General features: G+C 37.4%; 1 protein-coding gene across 1 annotated transcript in view; it reads right to left on the reverse strand.

The window, feature by feature from the left end:
- Positions 1–8,066: 8,066 nt before the first annotated feature.
- Positions 8,067–23,775, reverse strand: part of LOC113225387 (muscarinic acetylcholine receptor M1) — a 60,116-nt gene continuing 44,407 nt past the window's right edge. The window contains exon 2 of the mRNA XM_026457685.1: positions 8,067–9,594. Coding sequence (XP_026313470.1) covers positions 8,298–9,594 — 1,297 coding nt within the window. The 3' untranslated portion in view covers positions 8,067–8,297. The remainder of the gene's footprint in view (positions 9,595–23,775) is intronic.

Below are 23,775 nucleotides of genomic sequence, written 5' to 3' on the forward strand. Positions count from 1 at the left end.
ACAAAATGTTGGATTATAATTAGAAAGTCTGCGTCATATGCCTGATAAACTACTATTTCCTGGTCTCAAACCAGAGAAAAAAAATAACGACAACGGACACTCTCCGCCCCTCCCTAGCTTTAGATACCACACCCCGCACATTGACGGTCACATTGAATGAACGGCAATAAGGCTGTCGGCGAACCGTTTTCGCGCTAAGACGGCTTTGATTATTTGAATACAGTTTTGATTTATTCATTACGAAACTTGTATGTTAATATATAACATCATTTAACGTTACTATTTGTAATGGCTGTGAATTGAACTGAACGGCATAAAGAAAGGAGTTTCTTTCGTTTTACGAAAGATGAATAAAAAAAAAATAAAAATCGTGTATTTAGAGCATTGCAAAGTAATACTTAAAACAGATTTATTATATATATCACTATAATGAGACGCCGTAACTTCGTGAGCTAGTAGACGAGGGTTCTCGAATTTTCAATTTGTATTACCAATAAATATTACGTAGTGAATATACCTAATTACTAACTAGATAATGATAAACTTAGACACGCAAGTTCAAATACCTTGGTTACCTTATTTAAAAGTACCTATCCAAAATATAATATTTTAAATGCTTTTAATATGTTTTTTAAATAAATCTTCAATATTATTCTAGTTAGGAAATATAATATTATATCGATATAAATACCTAATGAATATGAGTAATAATTATTAGGATCTATTAATAGAATTATAGATAACAGTTTGACCACGAAACGCAATAGTACGAGGTAGTGATGGGTAACCCTGCTACTTCACGCACTGCGCACGCATTTGCGCATGTGCAGATAGCGCCTCGCTATGTGTAGTAGTAGTATGTAACTAACTTTCGACTGTTATATGGAGTGTCTGGGGTGTGCTCAAACTAAGGAATCGCCTGTAGTATAGTAACCCTAGGGCACTTCCCAGAACACGCAGGCCAGTAACAATTTAATAAAGTTTTAGTCCTAAATTGATCCCACCGGGAATCGAACCCGTCCAATGTGTAAACCGTCGGCCCACTGAGGTCGTCATATCGTCGTATAAATCGTAAATCGTCAGCACAAACCAGCAAACGTGAAAGTAGAGGACATTAAAATTATCATTGTATATCTTATGCTTTTCCAATTGAAATACGGTACAAAATTGTTATACTACCTCGGAGCATCGTGACGCATTTATCTCTGCATGAAAGACCATTGAAATTTATACCTTATTTCAAATAGTTATAGCATAAAGTATACATTGACAAATTTAATGTCCTCTGCTTTGATGTCCGTCGGTTTAAACTGCTGGCTCGACAGGCGCCTTCAAATTTGACACTTATAGAAGTGCTACAGTGGCGCCACAGTGACATTGCAACCGCACCTCTACTTTTTTATGATATCAAGTGACGGGACGAACAAACCGTGCGCCTGATGGTAAGGCTACACGCCTGTCCATAACAGTTACAGTGCCACTCAAAGCTTTAAATTACATAGATCTGAGGGGCACTGCCACTGCGCCCGTCACCCTGAGACTTAATTTTATTTTATTTTACATTTGTAGGGAAACTAACAGCTAGGTACAAGTACATACAAAAAAATAAATACAGACGGCCAATTACAAGCTACCACAGATAATAAATAAGCTTTATGTTTGGTCTGTGCACAATTAATGAGGAAAGAATTTCGAAAACAATATGATTAAAAAGAGAAATTCGTCCAAAGAAAAAGAAAAGAATTACACTCTAACAAGAAGATTTTTAAAAACTTATTACTAAGAAGTCGTTTAAGTTGGTCAGGTGTGGTACAAAATAAGTCAATATCGTGCTGTTTTGCTATTCTTTTTAATTTTTTTTTTATTAAGTTGATAAGTCCCATGTGCCTGTAATTTCACCAACACCCTTACCCTTCAAAACCAGAACACAGTAATGCTGACATTACTGCTTGGCGTCAGATATAGGTAAGGTGGAAATACTTCCCTGGACGAACTCTTTCACAAGGAGCTCTACTCCTACTAATTTTCATATAATGTTTAGGAACGCAGCCCTCAGCGCCACAGTCGCGCCAGCACACCACTTTTGCAGACTAGATATAGTTTGAAAATTATTAGTGGCACAGCTGCCGTGCTCAGACACACCACTAGCGTGCCACTGTAGTGCTTCTACTAACTAGCTTTTAATTTGAAGGCGCCCTAAGTATTGATAACAACTACATAAATTTTATCTGCCGTGCGCCGGCGCCGGTTATTCTCGTTAGAAATCGTCAAGATATTTTCCATGACGATTGTATCACTATTTCTTGAATGTTATTTGCATGTTGCACAGGAAATTAGGTGCAGGACGACGCATTACCCTACTTTTCCTGTGCCTACATTACTAAACATTCTATACGGTAAAATAAACAAACCGTCATTTACATTTAGATAATACACCGTTCATTAGATATGAAATGTGGAATTACCCACAACAAATAGACTGTTTATAATCCGACATGTTTATTTAAAAATCTGTTTCAAAAGGCTGATTAACGATTCGCCATGTTGTAAAAATCTTAGTGGCTATGCATAGCTCCCCGATTTTTATTTTCATAATGTCAAGTGACAACAACGCGCGATTACATAGCTGCAGACGCGCGTGTGCATCGATGTAATTGCTTTTAAATCACAGGTGTAGCGGAGTAATCGCGCGTTTGTATCGATGCAGTCGAGCGCTTGCATCGCTGCTTAATCACGCGCGTGTTTATAGATAGACGATTAGCCACTGCATCGCGTTTGCATCGCTGCTAGAAGTCACCTTACGTAACTGCTCTTACCCTTCAAAACCAGAACACAGTAATGCTAACATTACTGCTTGGCGACAGAAATAGGTAAGATGGCAGTACTTCCCTGGACGAACAAGAATCTCTACTGCGTGATCAAGTAAAAATTAATAGACATGTCTTTTATTACACACGCATTAAAAATACCTAGGTATCAAGCACGTTTTTGCTAATTGTTTTGTAATTTTGTAAATCACACTTTTTTTCCTCTACGTTTAAATATAACCATTTTTTTGGGATCTACACCGCATATATTTCTCTACTTTCCAAACAAACCAATGTTTCGGGCCTTTTACTGGCCCCATGGTCAGTCAGAGAGAGCTAGAAAAGGATGAGCTTGACATCTTCCGGTTCCTCCGGCCGCGTAGGAATTTGGAAACTGGAGAGACGCCATTCATTCGGCGTCGGGGAGTGAGCATGTCTTACGGCACCGCCACTAATAAGGAGATTTGGTAAAGGACTTAGAATCGGCGGCTCAGCGGTGGTACCTATCTGGAAAATAAAGGATGCTGTACGTGCAAACGGGCTGATCCGGAGTTAGGACCTGACTTAGATGGTCCCTGTGCGGGTTCGCTCGCGCAGGTCATGGTGCCCTTGCCACTTAATCAAGAGATTCATAGGGATCCCTCCCTATAAACAAAACTTATGTAGAAAGACAAAGTCATGCACCAATGATATCCAATATTAATGCAAACCACTTTATCCTTACAGTCCTTAAGAAAATTTATTGTAAGCAATCATGGATTTAAAAGATAAGGTATCTTGTTGTCGGCTACACAAACTGCTGTAAAATTGATGATTGATGTGTCGTTGGAGGTTGAGACGGAAGCGATAGTTCATAAAAAAAATGAACTGTAGTCCGATAAGAATCTGTTCGATCGATAACATTTATGAATGAGTCTGCTTCATTTTATATTATCGTTCATCGCTTCCTTATTTTTTCCAATATCTTTCTTTAATTTCTTACGTGAACTCACTGAAAAAGCAATGTTATTGAAATATACAAAAAGGTTATTTAAAAGGTGAATAAGTAACTTGGTTCTACGAAGAAATTTTTTTGATATACTATTTGTAACCATCTGCGATCACTTCATGAACCATAAACAGATCTGTGCTAATATAATAGTCTTAATGTAATATCATGTGATGCTTTTCTTCTCTTATCTTATTGTGTTCTACTGATCATGAGATAGATAAGTTTTAATAAAAATGTTTTTTGATTGTCCCTTTTGCACAACCCAAATTTCTATGTTAAGTTTATCTGGGAAAAATTGCTACAAGGCAATAAGTTCGCGTGTTGCAAATTAACTCATTTTTGACACATAAATTACCTACTGTTCTGTGTTGCCACTGTAATTTTATGAACAATAAAATTACATATAATATGATTAGTAGCCATATTCATCCAAGGAAGTACTGCCACCTTACCTATTTTTGCTGCCCAAGCAGTAATGCGAGCATTATTTTGTCAACTCAGTTTAGCATGGCGGCTATTTGTGGCGGGATCAGCGTTGTAAGTTTTGGAGTTTAGCGATATGATAAGAAGTATACGATATACGATAGTAACTAGTAATTTAGTAGCAGTAGAGCTCCTTCTAAAGGGGTTTGTTTGTTTGGTTTGGGTAAGACCCATTTTTGCCGCCAAGTATTTCGGTTTTGAAGGTTGCTGGTGAAGTTACAGGTACATGGGACTTGTCAACTATGTATAAGGCTGACAGATGCACTAGCAATGCCCTTCAAGATCTCTGTGATTTAAAGCTCTGAGTGGCACTGTAACTGCTATCAACAAGCGTGTCGCTTACCACCAGGCGCATGACTCGTTCGTCCCGTCACTTGGTGTAATAAAAAAAGAATAAGTAATCTTTTCATTCAACCGTTTCTTTGTAATATGTTTCTGCAATGCAGCAATATGATTGCAGCAACCTTTGTCAATCCAATATACAACCTCTCCTTCGAGGCTCATACCTGCTGTGGGAGGTTTAGTGAGTTGATAATGATTACTTACGGCATTTTCATCACTATCTCTTTAAGAGTCGATAGTAACTCATCTCGAATTAAAATTTTTCCCGCACTGATACGGTTCATTTTGCTTGGGTCCAGCGGAAGGGACACTGGCTTAATTTCAGAATTAATTTTTTTACAAACGAAAATAATGCCACTTGAAAAATGTGTACTATACGTGTTATATTCAATTCAATTGATATAAAACAAATCATTGGTACATGTAAAGTACCTTATTGAATACAGCGGTTTTCTTTTAAAATTTCGAGGTAAGTTTCTGTTTTTTTTCTATCGTGAAAATTTTAATAAAATCGTATTTTCACACTGTATAGTAGTCAGAGTTTATCCTCAATTTTACTATATTTTTTTCCAAAGTAATGAGTCAACACTTCCACTGTATGCGGAATCAACCAAAGCCATCCGAGGTTGTATGGACGGAAACCTGCGCCCAGAAGCCTTACCATGAACTCTTATTATAGTTTAGTATAGATTCTTAACGACAAAAAAGCAGGATGGTGATATGTATACACGTCACGTACCGCTGTATCACAACAAATCATTTTATATCGTAAAATTCTTCTTCTTATCGTCTCGTTACTTCTTTTATTTTAGGACTATATTTGTCCTGAATAGTACGTTGTTTTTTTATTTAATTAATTTAATTATTATTATTTATAACGCGTACACTCAAAACCCCGCATTAGGGAAAACCCCGAGTCGCAGGTGCCATGGACACACAGACAACCACAAATTACATCCAAACTCACGAGAGGAATAAATGTAAGCGATACAAATATTTCTCCCGGCCCGGGAATCGAACCCAGAACCTCTGCGTGGCAAACCAGAATGGTAACCGTTCGGCCACGAAGGCAGTTAAATTATGACTTACATATAACAATAATGCGTTCCCCCTTTCTTTCCGGTCACTTATATTTGTTCTGTAGGTTATTTCTAGGATATTTATTTGAAAAACTGTATACTTTAGGCTCAACTCACACTGGCGCAGAGTCGAAGCGTCACGACGCGTTACGTTTTTCGCCTATAGTATATTCATCTCTATTTTCCCATTATTAAGGTACAAATTTATATTATGCAAATATGGAAATGGGCGTTGACGCGTGTCGCCAAGCGTTGTAGTTGAAAAACAGGACGCAACGCGACGCTTCTACTCTGCGCCAGAGTGAGTTGAGCCTTAGTTTGTATAGAGTAATGCAAAGAATTGCTATCATCTACAAATTGATTTTAAATATAGGCTTCCCCTATGAATCTTACTTACATTTTTATAGTAGCTACCCATCGAGTATATAACCAGAAATGGAGACGAAATGCTGCCAAATCATTACAAATTCGAAACAATTAACGGGTGTCGTCAATTGTTTCACTTCAAATTGACCAGTTCAACTTGAGCTTTGCTATAATGGACGATAATTGCTAAATTACATATTTAATATTTAATTGCCGATGAAATGTGATTCCGTTTATTTTGTAATTAGATGTTTTGCCATTTTTCCCACACCACCGAATGGAATAGCCCCCATTGTTAGAGATATTATCTTTATTACAATAAATACAGAATATTTATGGAATATACAGAGACGTACACACGGGTCAGTTGTTGGCGTGTACTGTTTCCGTTTCGTAATTTATGATTTCAGCGCAAACGGGAGTTGACATTTAAAAGTGATCTAAGGCCCATTTACCTGATGATTTGCTAGGGATGGGTGGCCCTTACTTCGTCTCAATTTCTGGTTATTTATTTATTTATTTATCTGAGCTGGTAGAAAGAATATAGAGGCGTAAATACCCGGACCTAGGATCCGATTATATATATTCGCACCCTTCGGATTCGAAACCCGTGGTGTTTCAGTGCCCTATCTTTTAACAAAATCATGTCCAGAGAATTAACAGATCATCTTAGAAACCCGAGAGCTGGCATCTGTTTTGCCCAATTTGTTAGCATCATGGGCAGGACCCAATTTTATTCACTTAACTTGCTACCAGTTTTTAAGCTTATAGGTACAGTATTTTTATACCGAAGCTTAGATCGCTTATTTGGTGCTACATTAAAGTAATTGTAATTTTGACAAAATTGAATTAAGTTTGTTATCACATCTGTAATATAAAAAATGTTTACGTTTGAAGAAAAATCGCCAGTAATTTTAAATTTATATATATTGCAAAAATTCACAGTTTTATTGACATCATTAGTTTCCTGGAACATTACAAGAAGTACAATTGCATCAATGTAGCACCCAATGAGCGAAATTATGTTTCAAATCTTATAATCATTCCATTTCTTTGCTTGATACTAATTTCCTAATATTCCACTTTCTGCGTCTATTGCTCGTATTCATTTTATTTAATACTTACTCCGTCATTGTCCTATTTAATACATACTTACTTTATGAACTGGGCCTTTATTTTCCGGTACATCATCAGCTCTTGAATTTCTTGAATTGATTTTTCTTGATTTGATAGACCCTAAAATCCATTTTTTTAAGTTTTTTCATGTCATTGCAACTTAACGGTATCAAGATAAATTTTCCGTATTTCATTGTTTGTATAATAATAATAACGCTCACAATCAACATAGCCCCGCACTAGGGAAACCCTGTGTCGCGGGTGCCATGGACACACAATTAGACAACCACAAATTACACCCAAACTCACGAGAGAAATAAATGTAGGCCATACAAATATTTCTCCCGGCCCGGGAATCGAACCTGGGACCTCTGCGTGGCAGTCCGGCATGGTAACCGTTCGGCCACGGAGGCAGTTTGAAACGTTGCTAATGCTTACCCTTCAAGTATTATATACTTAGTTTATTTCTAGTCTGTCATTAATTAGTCTGAATCTATCTACTATTTAATGAATGTTAAGTCTAGAATCAGAATCAATTATTATGATTATTTTGTTCTTTTTTTTCCCTTGCTATTGAATGATAATGAAGTATTGTTCACATGATGACCATGAACATAAACTGTGATTCTCCGTAATGTAAACGATAGTTACTTAAAATAGACTGTAAATATTGTAACATTTTTTCACTATCAAGAATAGTAAGCACGCGTTACAAATATATCTGTTGCAATATTAATGAGTGATTACTCCATTTTATGTCAACCTTCACTATTTTGGTTTATTTATACGCGAGTCAGCGACTGTGGTCTGCACCGTCGCCGAATAGCCTCACATTCAGGTCACTGGGTCGCAGGCAAATGAAACGTCCCTGTAGTTTTCACTTCGATACGAATGTTTAATACTTCGATACATTTACACAGCAGGTAATAAAAATTTGTCCGCTCAGCGGAAAGGTACATGTGGACACAATAAATTAACTTAATACTAAATCAGTCTAACGGTCGCGCCGAGCGCGGAGCGGCTTAGCCTAGTATCACAGATGAGTAGAGCGGTGGGACGCGGGGCAAAGTGCACCCGCGGGGGCGGCGCGCGCGGCGCCGGCGTCGGCTGCGGTCACTCGTCCGACGCCGACGACAGCTGCGTGCTGCCGCCAGAGCTGAACGAGCCGCGGCACGCGCCCCCTTCCGATCCGTTTCCCGACGCGGGTGGCGCTTGCCCTCCGCCGCCTGGTGACAGCGTGCGCAGCAGTTCAAGTGCCGCCCGCGCACGCTGTCCGTCGGCCGCGGCCGCTGACGCCGCACGCTCCCACGCGCTCTTCTCCGGCAGCAAAAGCCGACGCGCCTCACGCTGCACACGCCGCGACCGCAGCGCGAAAAGAAACGGCGATACCGCTGACGCCAGCAACAGCAGTGCCAGAGACGGCATGCGTGCGCCCTCAGTCGACAGGAACTGATAGTCCTCCAGTGGTGACAGCATCATTACCACGGCATGCGGTATATGCAGCATTACTAGCGCACCCGTAAATAGACCCACTCGAGCCGCTCGAGATTCTTCTCTATATCTAAACAATGAAGCATTGGAAATGCGGCAACGGATTGACGTGATCCGTGAGCCGTTGTGCGATGGCTGAGGCGTACGCTGGTGCACGGCTAGCAGCGGCGCTGCTAAAGACGGAGCGGAGCTCACAGAGGGCAGCCCCTTCCTTAGATTCTCACTGGATTTGTCCTCTTTACGCGCATTGCGCAAACTTGCAATTGATGGGCAACGAATCGGTCTCTCCGGCGGAAGCAAAAAAGGTCCAAACTTAGTATTTTCCGTGGCTCCAGTACTATCTGGTACGTCGATTCTTAGCGTTAATCCTTCACCTTCCTCTACGAGGTCGGGCAAGTTTGCCGGGGGCTCGTGCAACTGCAGGGCGCTAGCACCGTGGGCTCTAGCGCGGAGACCTGAAGAACGCGCAGCCCGGTAGATTCTCCAGTACATTATGCAGACAATACTAGCCGGCACGACAATGCCGAGCAATAGATAAATAGTGTAAAAGCCGAACTGGATCAATGTTATAATTTGGTTTTCTTGCGGGAACGTTTCTTTGGAAAATTTGCTCTCGACTGCTGAGAAAGTAGCTCGGATCATGGCAACGATGAATGCGGCAAGCCAGGTGGCGGCACAAAGCGAGGCGGGGCGACGTTGCAGTAAGCGCGCATGGCAGCGCAGTGGGTCTGTCACTGCATGATGTTGATCCAACGCGATCAGCATCACGGCCAGCAAAGCCGCCAGGCTGCACGCCACGGCCACGGCATCGCTGGTCGCCTTCCACACAGCATCTTCGCCTTCCGATTGCTCGCAAAACAGGGCAATTGCGAGCGGGGAGGTCGTCAGTAGATTCGTCGCTAGCAAGTTGATGACGAATCTGAAACAAGAGAAATGAGAACATAAGTTCACGTAGTTCATATTTGCAATGGAAGGCGATGTTGACTCGCCGATAGAGGCGTGTCCGCATACAGTCATACATATGCATACAATCAACACATATATTCGAGGTTGCGGTGTATACAACACAGGTTGATGGATAACATGTGTTGTCACAAGGCGCTTATAGTTAGGGCTAGAAGTTTCATGTTTGCCTTCATAGTTTTGATTCGATTACCACGATTAATTTGACGGCTATTGGTTTGGACTAAAACGAGTTACAATCAATCAGGCGTGCGTAGAAAATATAGATTGTTTACGATCCATGTTTTGAAGTTGGTGTTTTGGAACTTCATATAACCCTAAGAGAAATATCAATAGTAAGCGGGGTTAGCGTACAATTTTCTGTTTGCGAAGGCGTAGCTAGTGCAAATACGTATTAACTTGGTGGACCATGTGTACTTTTCAGAAACGTATTGACGCAAATGTAAGTCTGCTACGTAGTACTAAAGAGTTTCAGAAACAAACAACAACTCCTTGTTAATTGTTTACTTTATAAGCTGGTGCAAATTAAAGAATAATACGCATATTACCGAATATTTCATAATAATAATGATAATGCCTGGTCTCAAACTAGAGAATTCATTGTACTATAAGTACCAAAGCAACTGAATTCTGTGGCACTTGCCAGAATATCTACACCAGAAGCCGAGACCTCTGCTTTAGCTTTGTAGCCAGGGTTTGGTATAGCTTTTTTTAATAAATAATAGACACACGCTTAGCTGCAATCTCACCTGATGTTCAGCGACGATGTGACCGATGATGGTACGCGTTTGACAAAAAAATGCCTTCACTCTAGCCTTGAATAGCCCCAAATTGTACTTTTCAGGAAACACAGACTAGAGTATTTCATACCTTTGCCGTATGCATCAGAAAGGAGGAAGCACAGCGCTTAGTGCGAATGGGTGGTATATCAACTACATAAGGACGGAGTGTTCCGGCCTTCTAGTCGACCGAAGAAGGAACGGTGAAGATGGAACTCAATTGAAAACTTTCTGCGCACACTCCTCGAAATGTCTCCGATAGAAAAACGACAAACAGGCAACTTTTCTGCTAGCTATATATTTAGCACCACCAATCTCACACAACATAACATTAGAAACAAAGCACTCATGGTCAAATACCCTATAACATAAATTCTAATTGGACTCTATAATTAGAAAGATATAATATAAGGAAAATATGTAATTAACGTAACGCTTACAGTAGGGCAGCCTTAAGGTTATATTAAGTTGAACATCACATGCGTTATTTCACAAATGCGAAGTATGGAACGCAATATGCGTCGAGTTTTCACGTACCATTTATTTCAATTACTGTTTCAATGTGCACATTGAGGTAAGTCCGTTGCTTTTAGGGGTCGAGGTAAATGATAGTTTCGGAACTGACTATTGGAGCACATCTTTGCACTTTCACATTCCAATGCATACAGAGTTTTCATCTTTGATCGTCGTAGTAAAGAAATAGACAAGGAATTTTTTTTTGCACGTTTTGATAAAACTAGCGTTTTAAAGAGATTTCTGAAGAAATATTTTGAAAATAAGCTTACTGTAATTAATACAAGCAATCAGTACAGAGTACTAAACAAACCGACTTCAGAAGTCATTTATCCCCTAATTCGTCACCCTTAGCGTTGGAGTATTGTTTTCAAATTTAAACGAGACCCCTACTGAGGTGACCCTCTTTGTAACAAAAAAGAATCATTAAAATCGGTTCACAAATTTCACAGAGTTAACGCGTAACAAACATTAAAAATTTCTTTTTATCTGAAGTCGATTAAGAATAGCAATCTTACAGGAGTCATTTTTAGAAAATAAACCGACCTGAAAGATTATTTCCGATTTCGCTGTGTTTCTTTACCGTGATCTCCTTAACGATAAATAAAACGCATAATATGGAAGTCCTCGGCAAAATAATGAATATGAACCCAAACACAACGAAGCTGTTGCACACTGTTGAGGGGTTCCTCTCATCTGTCTGCCATTCCCATCATCTGATCAGACTTAGGTCACCATAACATTTTGCTTTCATTAGAATTACATCTATTTCCCAAGCTTTACTGAAATCGATTAACAGAAAGTGGTTGAAATCCAATAAACTAGATTGGTCACCTAATTTACCACCCTTGGAGGTAGAATATCTTCTTCAAATTTGTATCAGACAACTACTGAAGTACCACCTTTTGAACAGAAAAGAAACCTCAAAATCAGTTCACAGATGTTGGAGTAATCGAGTACACACAAAAAAATACAGTAGAATTGAGAACATCCTCCTTCCTCCATCCTCTAGTCAACCGTGACCATGGGACCTGTAAAGGGCCCGAAACGTCGGTTTGTTTGAAAAAACAAATATACGCGATTTAAATCCGGAAAAATAGTTTTCATTTCCTAAACATCCTCCTTTTTTCAAATCGGTTCAAAACTATGTAAAAATGATGCAATCAACGAGGAAAAGACTGGGGAAAACCAAAGTCCGATTAGACAATCCTTTCGAAACCATTTTTGTAGGTCTCCTATCATGAAGCAGCTGAAAGATATCAAAGTTCAACAAGTTTTAGTTTCAAATGTAAAAAAAAACCAATTAAAAAAGACATAATTTGATATGTAATCAACTTTGATTCAAGATTTTATGTGATCTGGTAAACAATGCAAATATAGCCAACTCGGTCAGAACTTTTCGGACACACAAAATCTTTGCCTTGACGAGTCATTAAATATTGGTTGCAGTTAATGATGTAATTGACATCAACGAAAATAACTATCCTTGAAATGAGGTCTCGAGTTAACACAGTGAGTTTAGTACTATTTTTAATCCGAAGGTTATCGAGCAAGATCAATTCGTAAAGGAACGAATTATCGGGAAATAAAAAAAATGTTCTTTTCCGGAAGACGACATCGTCTTTTTTATGGTTCATCCGGTCAAGGAAAAGTCGAAGGTTGGTTAAAGTTAAAGCGATGGAATTCAGTTGGCCTTTGATATTGTCAACTGACATCTAAATGACTTCATAAACATAACGGGTTAATAATAATAATAATAAACATCAAGAGCTCACTTTGAAGTACGGACTTGCACAACAGAGGATGCCTTATTACAAATATTCACCAGAGCAATGCTCGAAAATATTTCTTTTTTGTTGAAGGTATTTCTTGTGGACATTATTATCTCGCAAGACGAGAGCTTCGTAATAGATGAAACGTCAAAAAAAACCGACTTGGCGCTTGAGATCAATTAGCCGTTTGTGATGTAGGATCGATCTCAGTCGAGGGTATTTCTTGGGGACGTTACCATCTCGCATGACGAGAGTTTCATGAAAGACGAAACGTCGAAATATCTCGATATGGCTTAAGAGATCACCGACTTGTTGGATGTGGCCACCACTGAAATAACCCTAATTACTCGTTAACAACTTCTTCTCTTCGACTTCTACATCTTCTACTTCTGTGGCGTATCGCTTTTTTTTTTTTATACATGACAGGCAAATGACTCCACTCCACCTGATGTTAAGTGGAAAGTGGTATCCAAACGCGAAGGAACCTAGTGCAGCGATGAAACCCTCACTGCACTAGCCACCTCCACCCTGCCTGCCTACAATATGCCTCTTCACGCCTCGTTTGAAGGACCCCATATCATAAGAGAGAGGGAAGACATGTGCCGGAAGGGAGTTCCATTTGTCAACCGTGCGGCAGAGAAAGGAGCCACCACCAGCACAAATGCAGAAAGCGGTCTTAATCGATACGGCACGTATCGTTCTCCGGTTCTGGAGCCTGAGTCCCTAATCCCAGTCGACTGGGCCCTCACCAGAGAATACTACCCCTCTCCAAAATTAATCCTTTAGGCCATGCCTTAGAGGCGAACGTCTGAAATAGAATACTAACACTAGTTACCTGATTTCAATGAAATTCCCTGTGATTTGATTACCAGAGCAAAGAATCAATCCGGGGCACTACCCAGTACACATAGACTAAGTAAAGTGTCCGCATTTGTTTGTACCCGAAATTGAATCTGGGACCGCATAATCTAACGCCCACAGTGCTAACCGTTTGTCCGCTGAGGTCAATGAGTTGTTTATAAACACAGTTTTATCAGTGGAATTTGTTTTGATTTTAAATAGTTGTAAAAACGAATATATAACTTGTTTTTCAAGTTAATTTTGATGTGGTATCAATATTTTACTTTATTGATATATATACATATGTATAGAGAAGAATTAAAAAACAAACAAATGTACAACAATATCTCATATCCTAGTCCGATCAATCTCGGCTATGATCGACGAAAGTGCACATTTGTATAAAAATGCCTATTCGCTCATATTCGATCAATAGGCCGATATTGTAAAAGTTGGGAAACAACAGTAACAGTAGATTAAATCTTTTTGTGAAACAGTGCGTCTAAGGCAGTACTACCATCTTATTTCTGCCACCAAGCAATAATGTGACCATTACTGCGTTCCAGTTTTAAAGGGTAAGTTGCTGGTGAAATTGCACATGGGATTTGGGAACTTACGGCTCTGAGAGATGAGTGTTGTACCACCAGGCGCTCGAGATGTTCGTCCTATCACATCACGTTTTATTGTTATAAATAAAACGTGTGTATTATACACTTTTGCCGCGTATGCAACAGGATGCAATAACTCTTGCCGATAATTTTGCGTATATAATGATACTACATAAGTAGTGGCATGATTATATTCAGAGCATAACGATTCTTAGTTATCTGAACAATTTCAAGATCAAAATTTTTCTCTGTGTTGGTTAGTGGAGTATTTTCACAAAATATGAAAATCATGGTAGTTAAAACATCATGTTGTTCAATTGAAAACAATGCCATTAATAAAGCGCCATCTCTTGTCAGCGGTTGGTAGCTATAGAGGAGACTGATTGGTAGCGCTACGTCATAAAAAGCCGTTAAAACCAAAAAACAAAGATCTGCAACAAGCGTATAAGGAAATTCGTAAGATCTGATGAGTCCGTAGCGAGAAGCCTATGGATCCTGGATCTCAGGAATATTTCTTTAAGTTAGTTTGATCTTTTTATTTGTAATAACATTTCCAAGGTCAATTGAAAATAGTTCTTTGGAAGCATCCTCCAACTCACAAACGTGATCTTTAAAAGTACGAAGTTTAATTCTTTATTAAAATAAGTTACTACATTCTCGTGCTCGTTCTGCAATGCTGAAGGACATTCATTACCATTGTTAAATTTTAACTAATTTCCACATTTCTATTACACAAAAGCATTACAGAACAAAAGAAAAACATTTAAACCGTGTTTATTTACAATGTTATTGTTTGTGTTTATGTAGTATTATGGCCATTCATCGATCTTATTGTAATATGATATTGTATGGAGATTTAGTTTTTTTTTGATACGATATAAGTTGATGTTTCTTTACCTCTCTTTTTTATATGTAATGCCAGTGCATGACACAGATCGCACTGATTGATTTTTAGAAACTGGTGAAAAGTTTTAACTTAACTAACAAAAATTAAGAAGTAAATCGATTTCAAACCGATTGAATAGCATATTTAACTTTATGTTTTCATAATTACTAATACAAAGATTGAACTCTTTAGGAAAAAAATTCCTTCTATCCGGCCGGATTCGAACCGACATCTTCTAGCAAACCGTGCCAGACGCTATACCAACTAAGTTTGAGTAACTTTATGTTTTCATAATTATTAATACAAAGATCGAACAGTCAGAAAAAACACTCAAAAAAATTCCTTCGATCCTGTCGGATTCGAACCTCGAAATTTATGTTTTCATCTAAAAAAAGCCGTGGTGGCCTAATGATTCGACCTATCACCTCTCAAGCACCACATTCCGGGGGTAGCACCTATGAGTTTCTCCGAATTTACATGAGAAATTTTATTTGAAATTTACCATGAGCTTTTCGGCGAAGGAAAACATCTGGATGAGACCTGCACGTCAAAGAAGGTTCACGACCCTCAGAAAACGTGTTAAGTAGCAGTAGAGCTTCTTGTGAAAGAGCTCGTCCAGGGTAGAACTGCCACCTTACCCATTTCTGCCACCAAGCAATAATGTCAGCATTACTGTGTTCCGGTTTTGAAGGGTAAGGGCGCTGGTGAAATTACAGGCACATGGGACTTGTCAACTTATGCCTTAGGGTGACGAGCGCAATGGTAGTGCCCCTGAGATCTTTGCAATTTAAAGCTCTGAGTCCCGTCATCTGATGTTATAAAAAAAAGTGTGAAGTTCCGAACCCGCATCTGGCTAGATTGGCGGACAATGGCCTAAGCTTTCGCCTGTGAGGAGACCCGTGCCTAGTAGTGAGACGTATAAATGGGTTGATGATGGTGATGATTGATTTCATCCCAAGATTGTCTGGAGGAGGTTTACTACGCAACAATAAAGCCGCCTGTTGTACCCTATCGTTTGTTTATCTGTACTTTATTGTGTGCAAGAGCGCGCATTTTTAGTTGTAACAATAGAGAACTGTAAGTAACAGCTACGTATATGCGAAATGGCAAACAATAAGAGAGCAATAAAGTAACTGTGTCATGGCCAATTTCGGCCATGACACGAGCCTACGGTTCAACTTACTTATAAGAACATAACCGCCATTAACGTTCAACCTTTACTTAGAACTTTTGGCCCCAAATGACAAAATTGTAGGTGGATGACATTGTGTATACTTATTTTGCAATTTATTTACATATCGAGGAATTTTTTGAGAAGTAACTGTAACATGCGTGTACTCTTCAAAATGAACTCATACACAAAGTAGCTAGCTACAAGAAATCGTTTATCTGAAAATAGGTGAATCTCCCAATTTCTCACCATTTGAGGTAGAATATTTTCTCTCCATTCCAACAAAAACAGAATCTTCAAAATCGGTTCACAAATGGCGAAGTAATTGAAAAGATTTTGAAGTCGGTGAAAAATTAGTTATCTAATTCATTATAATGCACTGTTCATGCTACCTACTTTCTATGGTGGAATTCAATAAGCAGAGATATATGTGCAGAGATTATTATTAAATGTAACACAGAAACTAGTTAGTTACGAATCCGGATTTTTTTTATAATACTAAGCGTCGGGACCATTGACTTACAATTATATGGACGTCGGGTCCGCGCTAAAAAGTGTCCGCACTTGTAAGGCGCTAAAATCGTATACAGAGCGCCAAACTCCGCTTTAGTCTTCATTTGTTCGACTGACAGCGCGATACTGCGATGACATTACAATTTAAATTTCGAATAGGTTGACTTGGGACATTTTTTTCGTGGTGTTTGTATTAGACCCGTCGTCCATTTATTTGTAAGTCAATGGTCGGGACGGACAAGTGGTGAGGCTGGTAATATGCGACACGCCTAGCAAAAACAATTGCAATTAGTCATAAGTTGACAAGTTCCATGTGCCTGTAATTTCACCCCACCACTCTAAGGGTGCTGACCCTTACCCCTAGAAAACGGGACCCAGTAATACTCACATAATTGCTTGGCCGCTGAAATAAGTAAGCTCGACTATTCTACCATTGAATATAAAGTAGTACTACGCTATAACGCGTTAGATAGCACACTTCATTTTTTTTTTAATTTATTAAGGCTTTGGCAAAGCCATCAACCTAAACATGAAGTTTAATTATGTTTCTGTAAATATGGCCGCCACAAAGAGGATAGGCAATTTGAAGCGGCGTGTTTGGATTGCCTCGTGATTCCTTAAAACGGGCCGATAAGGGTATTATAGTTCGAGGATCGTATAATTTCGCGTTTTAATCTTCGATTAAGGCACAATAGCACTATCCTATTCCAGTTTAAACTAGATTTCACAAAATAATGAAAAGTCAAAATAAAAACGACACTTTTCCCTCCAAAAGGTCCAGAGCGAAAATAGCAACTTCATGAAAATTTAAAAAGTACCGTTAGCGATGCGTTTACGAAGACACTTTATTCGGAATACTTATCGAAAATTCGCACTCGGACAAACTCTCTCAATTAGCACGTTGCAAATAGCAACCTATCGTCTCACAACGAAAAGCTTTGCCAAGCTATAAAACTACTTGGAAAAAAACGTAAGGTGTCGAGAAATCGAAAGCCGTGGAAAACTCCACGAAAGTGTGACAGTGTGTTACAAATAAAATATAAAGCTACTTTTAGGCCATGGGAGAGACGAAATCTAAAACTAGATTTTAAGTTTTTTTTTCATTTTTATTTTTTTTGGGAGCTTAATATTAGTAAAGAAATATGCCTGCAATTTCACTAGTACCCTTAACCTTCAAAACCGGAACACAATAATGCTCACATACCTCTTGGCGGCAGAAATAGGTAAGGTGGCAGATACTTCCCTGGACGAACTCTTCCACAACGAGCCCTACTGCTCCTAGTTATAATAATTTTCGTGAGAATAATAGAGCACTTTTTACAAATGATCATACTTAGACTTTATTATACCCTCGCCTTGTAAAAGAAATACGAGATAAAAATATTACAGTAAACAATATACGTGTATTGGCTACGAATATAAACGATTTTCTTAATATTGTACGCAAGAACAAACCCATAAAGATAAGTATTCGGCTTGAATGAAACTACGTTTACGTAAAATCCTCACTCGCGCAACAGTAGTAGACTATAAAGATAACGAAACTTATAAACAGCCCAATGTTTGTGTACAAATGTTTTTTAAATTTAAAACAAGGTCGGGAAAGCCCATTTTATACATAGCTGTTTAACATTTTTAATAAAATTTTCAAACGTCTTGGACTTGATGTTTTTATTATGAATTTTTATTTATTGTGATGCCAAACAACCACTTCAAACATCTACACTTAAGATTGAAGACGTGTATAGATCAAATTTATAGATACACCACCGTATCTATTTCCTCTGCACTGCCGTGTTTCAATGACAGAGACACTTTCAAGGATACACTTCTACATTCATATTGCTTACGGCTATGAATGCTGGAAAAAATGGAATTTAATCAAGCTAGCACAATTTTTGTAACAAAATTATACATAGTAAGTAGCAGTAGAGCTCCTTGTGAAAGAATTTGTCCAGGGAAATACTACCACTTTAACTATTTCTGCCGCCAAGCAGATATGTGTGTCAGCTTTCCGCTTTTGAAGAGTAAGGCTGCTGGTAAAATTACAAGCACTGCACCCGCTATGGACAAGCGTGTCACACACTACTGAGAGCACGACTTATTCGTCCCGTCACTTGGTATAATAAAAAAAACAGATACTCTAATAAAAAAATATAGATATTCCCGAGACTGTACGAGAAGACGCGTGACCTGTTTTTTGACTTCCTTTCCGTTCCGCAGTAATATACAGGCAGCACATCAAGCTCCACTTTTCGAACACACAGCTTTTCGAGCAAAAGTGTATAACGTAATGTGTTGTTGACTGTACATTGAACCTTAGTTTTTATTGCTCTCTTATGGGTAATAAAGTTAAGTGGAATCATAGTATTTTTTTCCTGTAACACTTAACGACTCGCACATGTATAGAAATCCCATTACAGTTCAATAGTTCGTTGGTGCTAATTGTTATCGAGTATTGATGATGGTTAAGTAATTATTTTTATTATTAACTAAATAACATTCATAAAATGCAAGTTCATAATACAACTAACAACGAAAAATCTAAAATATAATACAATATATAAGGCATAAATTAAAAGATTTGCTGAACTTGCATCCCTGGACTTAAATATATACAGTTACGAATAACAGTCTCTACAAATGCTTTTGATTTATTTATATTCCAAATCTTTTTAAATCTTTAAATGCAAATTCCAAATTTGTGTGTATTTGTTTTTGGCGGTTTTTTTTTTACTCTCTCATTGCATTCCTACTTTTGTAAGTTGTAGACATTGTATAGACCCAGTCTATAGACTTTTGTGATAATAGAGAAACGTCATAAGACATAATACCCGCTTTTTTAAATATAAATAACATATAATACAGACGCACGATGTGACTGAAGGTGGCACAGGTTCTCTCTTTGTAACTAACTAACATTGTAAGCGTAATTAGTAGCAAACTCTGTAAGTGTGGTTTTGCTCTCTCAACATGAACATCCGGTCCACATTCTTGCAATCCGCAACAGTCTATTCTAATATTTTGCTTTTATTTCATAAATACACTAATAACATTCCCTTTCGTCGTATCCTTAGTTTTTATCTTCTTTATACTTGCATGAAATTAGTTATAAAATTCCTGACAGTTAAAAAATAACTATAACACAGGAGTCGAACCTTGGAATTGACGCTGAGTAGGAAGCTGCAGCTATCCATATACGACTAAGTATAATGATTCAATTAAGAAACAATAGCATATGTGCCGCCGCAGCAATTATATATCAGTTAGTGGGAATTTATGATTTTGTAGGTGGATAAAGGGAAGACCCTTATGCTTCCGTGATCTATTTGTTATGATATATTACAGATACCAAGATCGTAGGAACGGGAGGTCATAGTCATAGACTAGATAAACGAAAATACGGCGATATAACTAGATGTACTATATTATACTGCTCATCCATATTGCATCGATAGCGTATACTTATATTATTGTGGCCCAGAACTTAGGTACGCTGACCGTATCACTGATAGCCGCCATTAAATCCGCTGTTAGAGCACGCAGGACTTAATGTAAGGTGAACATCCTCTAAATCATACCACATAACAATCCAGGTTAGAATGATCAGAAAATCGCGACCTCAACAAATTGTACTTGCTCTGAGGAACCTGAGTCTGAAGCCTATTTAAAGCATTTTGACCAATGCAATTATCTAGAGGGCGGGACAAAGGTCTCTTTCCCGCCAAAATTTCTATATTCGAATTCAAAAATGGTACACGTAATGTGTAATGTATTTTTTGAAAGTTTACACTTATTTATTTGGATTGGCAAAGTTCTATCATACAGCCTCTTTATCGTGGCAAGTAAAATGTGGGTGTTATGTTTTCGAAAAAACATCCTATTCATTCTTTGTCAATTGTCCAATAACTTTTTATTCCACTGTTTAAGTTCTTTATTGGTGTCAATAACCTCTTATTTTGAATTTGTTTGTTTGCCTGTTTTTTTTTTCTTATAAATAGTTATAGTTTTTTCGACTGAAGGACTTTGTATTCAGGTCATGCAATAAATTAAATTCCTTCCTCAATTAACTAACTTCAGACTGTGTATAATGCTACCATAATTTTTCATTTTTTTTTTACCGACAAGCGGGAAAGCACAATTACCGTTAAGTGTTGTTATGGGACGGTATAATTTCCGTAATCAGTACAGAGTTCATTAATACTTATATTTACTCTCCATTTAACGGGAAGATGGATGATAATATTTACATACATACATCATATTGAAAACGAATTATACCACTTATTTTTTGAATTTATGCAGTTATTATTTTTGTTGGTGCAGTTACTTCCTCTTTGAGCGGGCGTATACATATTAATATACATACAATCATAGGTAGATTCTTATACCGCGTTGTAAAAAAGTGATTGAATTTAAAATTGGAACATTGACGTCATATTATTTAAATTAAAAGATAATTTTATTTGCATGACGCCAGTCTAATTTTTTAATTTTTTTTAAAGGCAATACAATTTTACTTTAATTTGAATAGAGATAGATTAAATGGATTGCAAAGAAATATAGATTTTATTTTTTGCTCTATATAAGAGAAAGTTTAATACTATAAATTAAACATGTTCAAATGTGAAATATACAGAAGTCTATACTTGTCCAACATCGTATTTTTAAATTATATTCGTGTAAATAAATCTCTATTTAAAATGCTTGAAATGTATTAACGTGTTACACGTGTTAATTATAACCTTTCGACTCCAACAGAGGCCTGCAATCCGTTTAGAATACAGCCCTAGATTATTTACCAGTATACAGAAAACCAAATCATTAAATTTTGTAGTATAATATTCATGAAGAGGGTAATCCTGTCATTTTTAACAAGCATATAAAATTTATCGACAACTTGAATTGGTGGATTTTAAATTTAGCAGAGTTATAAACAGCATTTCCGTCGTTCCTATGATTTCGAACCTTATTTGTTCATATAAGAAGGCCCTAAATCACATATATGAGTGTGAGAATCATTTTTTTTTATCTAGGAAATTTATACGTACGCGAGTACCGTTGAAACTTATAGCGTTTTAAGCGAATATACATAGATTGTGACGTCACCGGTGTTTCCGCGAAATATTATGGTTCTTATGAGTCAATAGTCGATATATCAAAGGACGTATTTCTTTTTCTGGTTACGTCATTGTTTATTTTTTGTTATCCGCTTTTTGGAATCAAACCCATAGCAAGCTCAGTGTTTTATATAGTGTCCGTAAATAGCCAATTAACCAACAGTTTTTGAGCATTTTAGGTACAGTCGCTTTATCAATGGAACCCATAGTCAATCATGGAACCCAAAAAAAATCATACATCGAATTCTTACCAAAGAGAACAGTATAAAAAAGTAGCTCTATATGTTACAGTATTTTTATATCTTAAATTGACATTAACGGTATGCTTTAGTAATCAGTACACTAAACTAAAGACACTATTCATATACTACTAAGTATAATTACAAGCATTCATTGTTACTAACGAGGGATTTTATCAAGCCATTACGATACAAAACCATTAAAACTCAGAAAATGACATTTTTATCGGCACTCCTTATTTTTAGAACACAATCTCATTTTATAACGGAATTATTTCTAATCTGTCCCCAACGCACAGATTAAAAATAATAAAGAGACTGTTGTTTTTTTTCGTAATCATATCAACTCATTTAATGCTACCAAATTATAGTGCCGTATTCAGTAACACGATTCCTTTATTAAAGTTCTAGGACCTCTGAGTAGTGAGCCAATGACACCTATTGACGCATTGTGGTATTCTGACCCACTTGGCACTCGTTACTTAATACCTTCAGGCTTCTTCATATAAATGTAACCTTTACAATTCGCGGCACCGGAAAACTTTGCCAATTTACAGCCAATACAAGAGTAATTCAGCCATTAGTATGTTTCATGCCTTGTCCAACTTCTTATTAAGTATTGTAACTTCGCACGTGTTCGAAAATTTCGCTGCTCCTTTGTTTCTCATAGGCTAATTACTCAATTAGCCTTGATCATTCGCAGTTAACGTTTTTATTAGGTAACTATTACATATATGGAAACCTTTGACGTCAAAAATCGCTTTGCATCTAAGTTGACCAGATTAAATCAATTCCTATGCAATGCAATTAAAAAAAAATACCTTTGGAAAGTTTTGTTTTTATAATGGCTGTGCAGTAATTAATATTCGTCCAAAGTGATTGCGTTCAAGGCATTGTTGCTTATTACAAGCGGCCAGTTCTAATGCAGGCTCTCGTTGCAAAACCGGTTTCGAATCCTGCCACTCTAAACACGACTCTCTCTTTGGCCGATGAAATGATGATACAGTATACTAATTTATTTGCTATAAAAAGAAGCAAAGTTTAGTTTTTGGAATACACTTTCGAACTTACTATTCCATATATAAATTTTACAGCGACGACACGTACCGTTTTCACTTTAATTTTGTTTGACATTTGAGTATTAGAGAATGAATTTTTTCATAAACTTGCAACAAAATTATTGGTTTTGTCGTCTCATTATGAATAGAATATCTAAGTCGACATCTAATTATGTGTACTAAATGAAATCCCATATGAAACTGTTTGTCAAATTAGTAGAAAGTATGTGACATTGATATTCATTTGCTAGTTTCAAAATCTGGTTTTCAATGGCGTTAGCATATTTTTTTTTCGGTTCAAATAATAGTTACGTTCATTTGTAACAGTTTATCAGCTTTAATTAATTTTTTGTTCCATACTTAACTAACTTTTTATTCTGTAATTATAATGGCTTGACAGCAAAGAAAGTTGACGCCATATTTTATTTACTCTATGTGCCCCGGCTAAAAACGTTTTCAAGTTTACTGCATAATTTTGTAATACTATGTTTAAAATAACCGTCATCGATGAAAGTGTACCAGAATTTATTTAAATGCAGTAGGTACTTTTCCTAAATACGTCCACAACACATTTAAATACTTTATCCTGATCTTTTCAAGATTGTCATTACTGAAATATCTCACAGGAAATCCGATTA

This window comes from Hyposmocoma kahamanoa, unplaced genomic scaffold, assembly GCF_003589595.1.
Source record: "Hyposmocoma kahamanoa isolate Upper Pololo Valley unplaced genomic scaffold, ASM358959v1 160, whole genome shotgun sequence".
Taxonomy (NCBI): Eukaryota; Metazoa; Arthropoda; class Insecta; order Lepidoptera; family Cosmopterigidae; genus Hyposmocoma; species Hyposmocoma kahamanoa.